A 12,454-nucleotide genomic window follows, 5' to 3' on the forward strand; every position below is an offset into this window, starting at 1 on the left:
GCGCAAATGCACACATGCACATACATGTAGGCACACAACGCACACTTGCAAATACATATACACATACTCATGCACAAATTAAAATACACACATGCACATGCAAATGCAAGGCCATACATGGACACACGCACACGCTAAGAGATGCTTACACGTAGATGCAAACATCTTGATCAACATTCATGTCCATACATAAGCACATAAATGCACACCACAGCTCAACACACACTCTCACAAACACATACACCGAAACACAAACACACACATAAGCAGATGCACTCAAATGCATTCCTGCATTCACATTCTCACACACACACACATGCACAGACCCGCATACACTCAAACACACCCATTCAGGCGCAAACACACTCATTCAGCACTCACAGTCATACACACACACACAGACGAGTGCTCTAAAGATGGTCGCGCCCAAAGAGAAATTCAGGTTGTGAACTGCAGGGCTGGGTGTGAGCCAATCACAGCTCCCTGAAACAAAGTGCTCGTTCTGAGGAGTGGTGTTCCTGTGTTCGGCACTCTGTGTAAATCACGCTTTGTACTGGGGGGGGGGCTGAATAGAGGAGAGTGTTGAAGATTCCACCTATCTAAGCACTGCCCGGCTCACATTCTGTTTACCCAAGGCTATCACCTTACTCTGGATAATAGCCCTCCTGTTGTCTTACATGTGGCTTCTTCTCCATCATTGTGTTTAGGTCTCGCACACACACTAAACAGAGCGGCTTACTGTCCGCCTTCTCACATCTTTCAGTGCTAAATATGGCTCCATCCACATGCATGCACACACACAAACACAGACACACACACACACATGTGCACACGCACACACACAAATGCACAAAGACACACACACAGACACACTCATACACATGTACAAACACACACGCAGACATACGCGCACGCACACACACACACACACAAAATACAGCAGTTTAGCGTCCACATACACGTTATTCTCGCCATTCTCCTTGAAGGAAGCAGTTAAAATGCTTGTTAATACAGGCGGCTTCATTTAAACGTGACCCATGGCAGACTGTGTGAGTAAGTAATTTGACCACTGAGAGTGAAACAATATGTAACACAAGCTCCCAGTGAAATCCAGCAAGGGACTTACTTAAGAATCATCTCCTTGAGCTACACTGTTGAACACTCACACCAGCCAATGTGAAAATATTGTGTAACCAACGGCAAGTCCCACTTAAAATGAGACACTACTACACTCAGCTGTAATGTGAACATCCCATTTTTAATCCCTCCCAGCTTTGTAGGGTAATGAAATGACTGGGCTTAAACTCTGGCCCATAAGGCTAACTCTGAAATTATAACAAGCACAGCTGCTGACTAAGCCACTCGGAAGCCCAACACACATTCATTTAAAATACGTAATACACACAACTGAGATATAAGCATAATTATATCATTCCTGATTAATACTGTGCACCATTTTCTAATCATGAATTTTGGGAAAAGGGTCAACAGTAGTTGAGTATATAATTGCAATTACCATTGTGAACGCAATTACACTGTGAGTTTTGTTTACTGGATTCAAAAACTGCTTATTTGTGCCATTACTCTACCACCTATAAAACAGATCTATCTGGTTATCTCTATTATATTCAGCTCTTTCGATTTGAAACATAATGTCTTTAAAATCATTTTTATTTAATAGGAATTAAGTGAAAGTAAGAAGTGTTTACAAAATTAAAGTTTGCAATTAATATTACATGTACCACCAGGTATATTTGGGATTATCTCTCCTCAGTGATAGTTTGCCTTTGGAAAAAGCTGCCTATAAAATCCTCACAGCACCACCGTACAGAGCTGCAGGGAAAAGTATGACTTCATCTTGGTCAATACAAACTTGTTCTGCATTGAACACTGAACCACTCCAGCTCTCCCAATCGGCTTTTGCTGTATTTGGTTTGGACAGGTAGTGTCCACATTCAGGTGCTACACAGTGTGCATGTACAAATATATGCAGGAACCAGCTGCTGGAGGCAATGTGGTAGCTGTGCGTGTGAACACAGCTATAGCTACAACACTGTGAGGACAGAGAAGTGTAACTGAGGGGACGTTGTGCTCTCGTGTTTCTGGCGGCTGGTCAGTTTCCTTCAGGCTGTCTCCTGCGTCACAGAAATGATGGGAGAGCCCCGTTTCTTGACGTCAGAGACTTTGATCCACCCCCACCCTCTGAAACAGATGACCTCCCCCTCACCTTTGTCACAGAGGAGCCCGCCCCAGTTGGTGTCACAGACGCACTTCCAGGGTTCAGTGCAGCTGCCATGAACACAGCCCGGGAACGTTACGCACTGGTCACACAGAGGGCCCTGCCAGCCATAGTGACACCTGCAGAAACAGAGGGAGAGGGAGGGAATGAGGGAGGGAATGAGAGTTTTATATTATTTTATCACTTATAATATTGTTATTATTATCCTTACTGTTATTACAATTATTATTGATCGTGGTTAACGTATCACTTCTAGTTTTAAGTTGATTGTAAATGTATTGAGTGTCAACTGTTTCGGCAATATTCTGCTTTCAACAGTCATGCCAATAAAGCACGTTCGAATCTGAATTTGAATTTGAAGGAGAGGGGAGAGAGTTGATAATTGAAATGAAGGGTAGGAGAGAAAGCTTTTTGAATTGAAATTCGACAGCCTTATTCAAAGTCACATGTAATAGCTTGGGAAGTGAGCTACTTTACGTTCAGTTGAATTTATTTAAATTGAACTGAAATGAAGCGAGAACGAGAGTGAGGCAAAGAGAGGTAGTGTATGAGTGTGTGATCAAGAGAGATAGAGGGAGAGAGAGGTAGCAAGGACAGGAGCAGAGGCGGGGTTTCTGGAGCTCTGGATTCTGAAATAGATTGTGCCTTGTGTTATCTCTGTAGTGTTATTATTTTGTTGGCAGGTGTGAGATAGTGGCATTAGCTGCAGCAAAATGACTCACTTGCACTCTCCAGGTAGGCTGCAGGAGCCGTGAGCCAGGTGACAGCCCTGCCTGCAAACCGCTGGAATGACAACACAACATCATCATCAGTCTGGAGAGCACATCCCATAAAACAACACACTGTCTCAATCACTGGAGAAACAAGCCAATACAACCCACTGCCGCTGTCAGGTGAGACATAGCCACACATGTCACATGGCTGTGCAAGTTACATAACAACATATTGCACAGTGACACATATTGCAATAACATGAGCCCCATCACCCCCACCCTCCACACTCACCACGCCCACACTCAGGCTCCACCCCTCCATGGTCACCTCGCCCACACTCAGGCTCCACCCCTCCACGCTCACCACACCCACACTCAGGCTCCCCCCCTCCATGGCACCCTGCCCACACTCAGGCTCCGCCCCTCCATACTCACCACGCCCACACTCAGGCTCCACCCCTCCACACTCACCATGCCCACACTCAGGCTCCCCCCTCCATGGCACCCTGCCCACACTCAGGCTCCGCCCCTCCATACTCACCACGCCCACACTCAGGCTCCACCCCTCCATACTCACCACGCCCACACTCAGGCTCCCCCCTCCATGGTCACCACGCCCACACTCAGGCTCCACCCCTCCACACTCACCACGCCCACACTCAGGCATCGCCCCACCACATTCACAATACCCACACTCAGGCTCCGCCCCCTCACACTCACCCTACCCACATTAAGACCCATCCCTTTACATTCATTAATTTAACACTTAGAACCTCCTTGCCCCACCCACACTCAGGCTCCACCCCATTGCACTCACCATGCCCACACTCATGCTCAGCCCCTCCACACTCACCCTGCCGACACTCAGGCCCTGTCCAGCCCTCCATACACACTTTGCTACCCGCTGCGTCACAGCCAAAGTGGCCAAAGAAGTCATCACGGGCGCGGCAGAACTTGTTGCAGAATGGGCCGTAGTAGTTTACATCACAGCGGAAGCGCAGCCGGTACTCCAGAGTCAGGTGTCGGCCGTGGTGCTTGAAGGTCTGCCACTGCTCCCCTGGGTTCAGCATGGATGACAGCAGCACCCTCTCTATCAATTCCTCCTGGCCTACAGGGGGTGACAGAAAGGAGAGAAATGAGGTGGACGGGACAGGAAAGGAGGCAGAGAGAAAGAGGTGGTATGTGAGATTGTAGAGGTGGATGGGACAGGAAAGGAGGCAGAGAGAAAGAGGTGGTATGTGAGATTGTAGAGGTTAGTTTCACAGAGGGGCAGAAGGATTACGGGTGAGAAGACAGGGGGAGAGAGGAGAGGGAGCAAGGAAGAAGTGAAAAAAGTAATAGTAAAAAGTAAAGTAAAAAGAAGTGTCAGGGTGGTGGGGAACAGGACAGGGAGAGAGCAGAGGGAGTAACAATGGAACTTAACAGATGGCAACCCAGGCCACATTTTCACGGTCTCCCATTTCCTGACTGAAAACAAGGTGGCCATGCAAACAGAACAGAGGGAGAGATTCCACAGAAGGGACACAGTGGGGCCTGTCACCCGTCATGAAGAGACGCTGCTCCCGAGGAGGAGGAGGGGGGGTTGGTTTAGACCAAAGAGCCTGTCATCTCTGACTCGGTTATAATCCCTTCTGACAGGGAATTAACTCTCACAGCGCAGTGTGTGTGTGTGTGTGTGTGTGTGTGTGTGTGTGTGAGGGACAGAGAGAGAAAGTGTGGGAGAAAGAGGGAGAGAAAGAAAGAGACAGAGAGGGAGAGGAAGAATGAGAAGAAAGGGAGAGTTAAGTGGGTCAGGGAAACGAGGTCTTTTAAAGGGACAGTATTTCATTTGAGGTTGAGTTTGACAGAGTCCTGTGAGGAAAGAATAGCGGGACACAGTAAAGAAATAAACAGAGAGAGACAGAGAGAGAGAGAGAGAGAGAGAGAGAGACGGTGAGAGACTGTTTAAGCAAGCAAGACAGAGGAAGGGAGGGAGAGGCCATGTGTGAGCTAATGCGATCGAAAACTCCAGATAGAGAGATGAGATCATCTAGGTTGAAACAAAAGAATGAAAACAGGCAGTCAGAGGAAAGATAAAGGTGGGAGTTTTGGGGGGGATATCGTGTTCACGTACAAAAATGTTGCCTTCAGATACTGGGGTTAATGCTGAGGTATAAATTCCTACCACCTACTGCTCCTGGGAGCAAACCAAAACTGACGCTTGAGTGCAGTCTGTTAAACACAGTCATGTTCCCGGAACAAGCAGAGCAACTTGGTAACGCTTTACTGCACCTTCATAATGCATACATAACATTTCACAAGCAATACATAAGCAAGACTAGCATGACAGGCATTACATTATATTACATTGTTGTTATTTAGCAGAGGCTCTTATTCAGAGCAACTTACACAGTTCATCTAATCAAGTAGTATGAAAAAGATGCACAAACAGGACACCACTCACCACACATGAACAAGTTTTAGTGTCAAATGTAGGACTAAACTTTTAAGTTGTACTTTCCAAATATAATACTACCACATACTATAGCCATGCAAATGAATCTCAATATACCCACTTACATAAAACCCTGAAATACCCCTCCATACATACAATTGCACGTAAGAGGAACAAAAGATCATGCTTGGGTTTGACGGTTGAGGTAGAGCATTGAGGTGGGTATTCAAAAGATGGCCAGTGTTTCAGCTGTTCTGACTGAAACAGGAAACTTGTTCCACCACGTGAGGTCAAAGACAGACAGTGGACATGACTAGGATGCAAGGTTACAAGACAGGGGAACAGCCAAGCATCCTGAAGAAGCTGGTCTGGCCAGTGTGTTGGGTCAGGCAATCCACTGAAGATAAGAGGGAGCCGTTCCCCTCACCGCTCGGTCAGCTAACACCAGCATTTTTAAGCAGATGCAAGCTGTTGCCAGCAGCCATTGAAGGGAGATCAGGAAAGGTGAGACACAGGAGAACTTGGGGATATTGTGGACCAGTCGAGCAACAGAACTCCATATAAATTGGAGGAGAGAGAGAACCAGGGAGATAACCAGGGCTTGCACCAGGAGTTGTGTTCAGTAGATGGTGAGGAGGGGGAAAATCCTTTTAAAGGAGGAATCTGCAGGTCCTGCTGACTGTTGCTATGTGATCAATGTATGTCAAATCATTATCAAGTGTCTCTCCAAGGGTCTTGACAGTCCGGGAGGCTAACACTGTGGTGTTTTCTAAGGTGCTGATCAAATCTTTGAGTGGAGTCATCTCCATTCTTCTGGAATATGCAAAAATTTGGTCTTTTCAGCCAATTCTGGGCAAATTGAGTCTCAGGGGATGTTTACAAATCCACAATGAGACATCAGCTTGGCAAGCTGCGATGCATGACAGGAACTTGGGAATAAGGATGAGGAAAGCAGGACGAGGACAGCAGATTGGAAGGTAGCCCTTGTAGAATGAAAGGCATTAGTGACAGACAGCAGAGCCATTTCAGCAGAAAGTTGATTGAAGGCAATACATTCAAGGGGTTTAGATATAGGGTGGTAGTTTTAGGGTGGTAGTTTTGGGTAGCAGAAGGGTCCAGCATCCAGGTTTCTTGAGCAGATTTGTGACCCAAACCCAGTTGAAGACAGGAGACACGGCCTGGTGTCACAGAGTTGTTGAGAAGTGACATTATGAATGGGAGAATGTCAGGTGAAATCTTCTGGACAGGAGGAGAGGGAATCTGATCCCAGGAACAAGTAGCTGAGCAATGAGACATGAAGAATTCTGAGGTCTCTGTGTTTTAAAGTGGGGTGAATGTGGAAAGGGCAGGATAAATAACGGACGGCTGGTGGCAGTGTGTCTGTGTCAAGGGTTGATTGAAGGATTTGCAGCTGGTGGCAACTTTTTCCTCAAAATAGCAGGCAAAGTCATCAGCAGTGAGAGAATATGTAGGAGGGGGAGAGAGTGGTGAGAGCAGGGAGGAAAAGGTGGAGAACAGTTTGCGGAGGTTAGCAGATGACCCCTGGATTTCTTGTGGAAGTAACATGCCTTAGCAGATGACAGCATGAGGGAGAAGGCAGAGAGTAGAGACTGGTAGGCACAGAGCCACATTAAGCAAGCTTTACAGGACACATTGTTAATAAAGTTCAGTATGCTTCAAATTATTTACAATACTTGCTGCCATATGCTCTCAAGAAGGTTATGACTTTTTATGACTTTACATGGCTGTATGTCCTTACATAGCACTTGTGAATATGTTATGCGTGCATTATAGAGAAGGAGCTAGTGTGAAGCATTATCAGTGACTTCTTTATCTACAGGGCCTCTGGTCCCCTGTACTCAGTTCCACACAGGGAGGACTTGTTCATTTTCAGAGATCCCAGAATCCTCCTCTCTTGCACCGACTGCTCAGAGTCGCCAGAGAATCCACGTTCCTGAGGAGGCACAGTGTCTGCCAGCCCCGCTGCTCGTTACACAATCAGCTGGATATGCCCAATTAAAGGGTCATTTAACATCAGCCCCTGTGAAAGTCACGGCCCAAACTATGTCCATCCGCTTGCACAATTTCATTAATGGTCTAAGTAGGTCTAAGTAGGAGGAAATAAAGAATTAGTCAGTCAGCAAAGAACTTGGGCGTCATCCTCAACAGCAACCTGGACTTCAAGGAGTACATTGCTCGCGCGTCACGGGCCTGCCAATCCCTCTCCACAACGTCAGGAGGATTCGTCCATTCCTGACAACATACGTGACTACACACCAGCCCGACCCCTGCGCTCAGCAGCAACTGGACACCTCGCTCCTCGTTCTGCCAGACATCGGCGTTTCACCTACATCGCTCCCCAGTGGTGGAATGAACTCCCTGTCCTGCTACAGACAGCTCCTTCACCCCATTCCTTCAGACGGGGCCTGAAGACACACCTCTTCAGACTCTACCTGGACTGACCCAGCACACAATTGCTGCCCCCCCCCCGCCCCCCCCCCCCCCCCTATCAGTGCTGTTGTAAATTGCAGTGCTTTTTAAATTGTTTCTTGTTGCCGCCTTTACCCTGACACTCATTGTGCCGTTTGAAGTTGTTGAAGTTTGCTGTTTGAAGGTGTATCGTATTAGTTGCCCTATACGCTGTAGTTGTACAAATCTGATAGTACTGTGTCCTCAAACAGATCTTGCTCTCAGCTGAGAACTGTCTCATTGTGGAACTGTACACATCCTGTCCCCGTACTGTCGCTATACTTACTGCATGCACTATTGTAAGTCGCTTTGGATAAAAGCGTCTGCTAAATAAATAAATGTAAATGTAAATGTAAAATGTAAGTTACGGGGGAAAAAAACAGCATGTTCCGGGGAAAATGTTGGACACCTCTCTATGTCTCCCACACCCTGAAATACATGCACCTGCACTCACTCATGCTCATACCCACCAACACACTTTTCAGCCACTTGTTCACACACATATACACACTCACCAATAGTTACACACACACAAACATAGCCAGACAGTTACACAGTCATTTATTCACTCAAATAGGCACACAGACAGACACATACACACACACACACACACACACGCAGGTTGTGTCCAGTACAGGAGAAGGTGTCGTGCTATCTCCTCGCTCTCGCTCTTTTGTAACCTCTCATCTTTGTGACGATCCCTGTCTGGGATCGTATCCAGTTGCCCTTGACTGCAAGTGGGAGCATGCTCTGGGGATAAGCGCACTTTTCTACCTCTGCATTCCATAGCACCCACTGCGAGGAATCAATACATTGCTAAAGGTAAGAACCGCATGTCAGCGAGGCCTACGTGAGCCGAGGGCGTGCCAGGACCCAGGGTGCAGCACGGGCCGTCACCATAGAGACCAGAGCACCACACGTTCCCCTCCATAATACATTAATCAATAACTGCATTCACAAGCTATTAAGATGCTGTTTTCCTATTATTCGATTAGCAGAAACCCTTTTCTAGAGCAACTAATGTACCCATTTGTACAGATGAATGTTTTCACTGGGGTAATACACGTTAAGCACCTTGCTCAAGCATAGGAATTGAACCAGCAGCCCTTGGCGAGAGTGACAGAGCATTTATGCTCAGCCGCTGAGCACCATCGACCGTCACTGAATTTTCTCAAAGCGCCAACAAGGTTTTGACAGCATTGGGTGTGACTTCAAAGGGCAGGAAATGGCCACAGTACTGTCAGAACAATAGGAGGATCAAAACGTAGCATGATCCCCTAATCCGAGCTGTGCCGTGAAAACGGGCAGGTAACGCTACCCTCATTGTGGCTCGGGAGCCAGTGACTTCGAGGCTCCCAGGCCATGCTGTGAGGGGGGACTTTGAGGACAATGTAAAAATCACCTAGATATTTGAGGAGGCGGCTGAGTGAAACAAAGCAAACAAGAGAAAGAGAATGAGAGGTGGGAAAGGAGGTCCCTCTAGGGTGGGGGTGCAGGAGGGTGGGGTAGGCGGTGGAGGCGTCTGCACTGCGGTTTGGTTCCCACTCCTTCATTATCTCTCTACTCATCTTTGGGTGAGACTGCCGTTACTCTGAGCGGTGGGGCGGGGGGAGGTGGGGCAGTGAGAGTAAGGGGAGAGAGGACGAGGGAAGGTTGGTGAAGTAGAGAGGACGAAAGAGGTGGGGCAAAAGAGTTTATCAGCCTATTAAATGTGCTAGCACGTATGGATGTGCATGACTCAGAGTATATGTATGTCTCTCCCTCACTCTCTTTCTCTCTCTCTCTCAGTGACTGGGCACCTGTAAGATGTGGCCCCACATGCTCTGTCACAACAGCCCCGCCCCAGTTATGAGGTCACAGTCAGTGGGCTGGGCAGGAAATGATGTGGTCACACCGTGCTACCTTATGAGTGACCCACTGCTGCATGGTCCTAGTGTCAGAGACCCTGCTGAGGCCAGGGAGCTGCACACCCGAGGTGCAAGGGAGGCAGGAGGGGTGGGGTCAAGGGTCATTCCAAGGGTCACTCTGTGGCTCTCTGCCTCCCTGCACTCTTCCACCTATCTCTGGCAGTGAATATGTGGTGGGATTGCATGACTGCTGCACTCAAGCACTTCTCTTGGCCTCTCACAGATCAAACGCAAATGTAAGTTCAAATACACTTTAATGCCATTAACCATTAACCCCATGGCAACAACACACGTCAATAAAATAGCTGTGGATTCCCAGCTCAGTAAATATTATTGCGAATATTAATCCCACTGTTTTTTGGGTAACACAATCTACCAGCACCTCACCATAGACATACACACACAGGAAGTCCAAGACTTACCTGGCTCTGAGGTCTCATTGTCATGGTCCAGGGCCTCAAGCACCAGGGAGAAGGATTTCTAAGACAGACAGACAGAGAGTTGGACAGAGAGATGGACATTAACCCACATTAATGCTCTTAAAAGTCCTCCTTTTCCCCCATGATCATAAAGCCATTTATGGCGTATTTTGCAAAAGCTTTAAAGACTGTGCCAGTTGTGACTAGTTCAACACAGCTCTTTCTTCAGGCAAGAGCAGCAGGGGTGGGACTTGTGCATGAAAAAAAAAAAAACTTGTGAAATCATAAACACTGAGCACTAAACTGAAAGTGGTGAAAATAAAACATGACAAGGCTTATTCAAGCAGGCATCGTTACTGGTACCAAAGGATAAGGTATTCACTGCTCACTACTTTCATTGTTTGCCTTAAATCTTCAAAATAATGTGTGAGGTATCACTCATTCTGTCTTTGATCCACACATACACGCACACAATAACATAAACTGACTGACAAAAGCCACAACACAAACAAAAAAATGTGGCTCAGTAAATCACTGACTTTCATTTTTTGGGGTGACTTTGAGAGGTGGGGCAAAAAGGATGTTTTTTTTCTCTCGTTGGATTTTGTAGGAGAATCAGCGATGGAAGATGAATAATTCAACCCCACACCTTCCATCTCCACAGAAGCCCAGCGTGTCCTCCAAAGCAGATAACGCAGCAGAGACAAGCAGGCGCTGAGGATTACAGCGAGGGCCTCCTCATACACCGTGCAGATGTACAGTCACGCCTTCCACACGCAGGAGGAGAGGAGAGAGGGAGAGACAGGGGAGCGCAGAGGAGAGGAGGGAGAGAGAGGGGGATGAGAGAGGAAGACAGGCAGAGCTGGAGAGGAGGAGAATGAGAATGAGAATGAGAATGAGAGAGGCAGAGAAAGAGATGGAGAGAGGGAAAGGGCAGAGTGGGTGAGAGGGAGGGGTTGAGGGCAGTGGATAGAAAAGAATGAAAGGAGAGACCAGAGGATGAGAGGAAAGAGGAAAGGAGAGAGATAGAGTGAAGATGAGAAGGAGAAAAGAGAGAGGGAAGGAGTGGCCACGAGGAAAACATTGCCATTACATTGTACCAGTAAGACACGTTTGATAAGTAATACCTACTCTTTATAGTGGTTATTTATCCCTACAAAACATTAACCAGCAAGTGAAATGTAGTCCATGTAGTAAATCCAAATGTAGTCCAAATGTAGTAACATTATTCAGGTCTGCTCTCTTGGACAGCAGGGTAAGGCCAATCACTCTAAGCTTTCACTAGATTTAGAATCTTGAGTATACACTTGAGAATTGTCATGATAGCTCCACAATGGATTCTGGGAAAATGTGGGAATGGAAGAAGGTTATTGTCCATGTTACAGACAATAATATCCCCTGAAGGGATATTTGCAGTAGAACATCTACAACTAAACTTTGTGTAAAAGTCATTATAAATAATTTTGCTATAATCCTTTACTTATAAAATTAATATGATGTGCAATATATCAGCAGCTGATTAATATTGGATCATATTGTTGTTGTTAGGCCTGATTTACTTTTCTGGCAATGTTGTTTGCTTTTGAGACCCTGAGGTTTACAGACTAGTCTGACTCATAGAAATACAACCATACCGAAAAGAATTTAAACCTTATCTCGCCACTAAAGGAGAGAGAGGGGTGGTGAGAAGAGAAGAGACAGGGGGAAGAAAGGCTGAAGGAGGAGAGGAGTGAGGGAAAGAGGAGGAAAGAAAAGAAGAGAAAGAAGCAAGAGAGGTAAGGAGAAAGAGTATGGAAGGAGAGGAAAGGAAGAGCAAATGAGACTGGAAGACTAGGGCATACACGTCCTTGCACGCTCCTGCCGATTTACACACACACACACACACACATGCCCTGTCTGCTGCTCTGCCTCCTCTCAGCTTGCCCAGGTCGTGCCCAGCTGCTTCGGTTAACAATACGGACACACTCACAGTGCTATCTCAGTCGCCATCACTATGTTTGCAGTCCACCCCTACACACACACACACACACACACACCCTCCTGCTCATCAATACGCTCGCACACACACGCTCACACACACACATACACACAGACTCAGAACGCATGAATGGGTTTCATTTCCTTTTCGCAATCAAACAAGCAGATCTAGAGCCACAAAAACACATGAACACAAGAACATCATGTCTCCCTAACTACATCTTCCTCAAACCAAATGCTTGTTCCTCTACCAAGATATCTGTTTCTCTGTCAATCTTTCTGACCTCTCTCTGTTT

At 46.9% G+C, this 12,454-nt stretch overlaps 1 protein-coding gene across 1 annotated transcript in view; it reads right to left on the bottom strand.

Moving 5' to 3' along the window:
• Positions 1–12,454, bottom strand: part of LOC118782906 (protein jagged-2) — a 37,436-nt gene that overhangs the window by 7,652 nt on the left and 17,330 nt on the right. The window contains exons 3-6 of the mRNA XM_036536527.1: positions 10,185–10,242; positions 3,806–4,060; positions 2,962–3,022; positions 2,228–2,358 (exon numbers count right to left, since the gene is read on the bottom strand). Coding sequence (XP_036392420.1) covers positions 2,228–2,358; positions 2,962–3,022; positions 3,806–4,060; positions 10,185–10,242 — 505 coding nt within the window. The remainder of the gene's footprint in view (positions 1–2,227; positions 2,359–2,961; positions 3,023–3,805; positions 4,061–10,184; positions 10,243–12,454) is intronic.

The sequence above is a fragment of the Megalops cyprinoides genome, chromosome 9 (genome assembly GCF_013368585.1).
Source record: "Megalops cyprinoides isolate fMegCyp1 chromosome 9, fMegCyp1.pri, whole genome shotgun sequence".
Taxonomy (NCBI): domain Eukaryota; kingdom Metazoa; phylum Chordata; class Actinopteri; order Elopiformes; family Megalopidae; genus Megalops; species Megalops cyprinoides.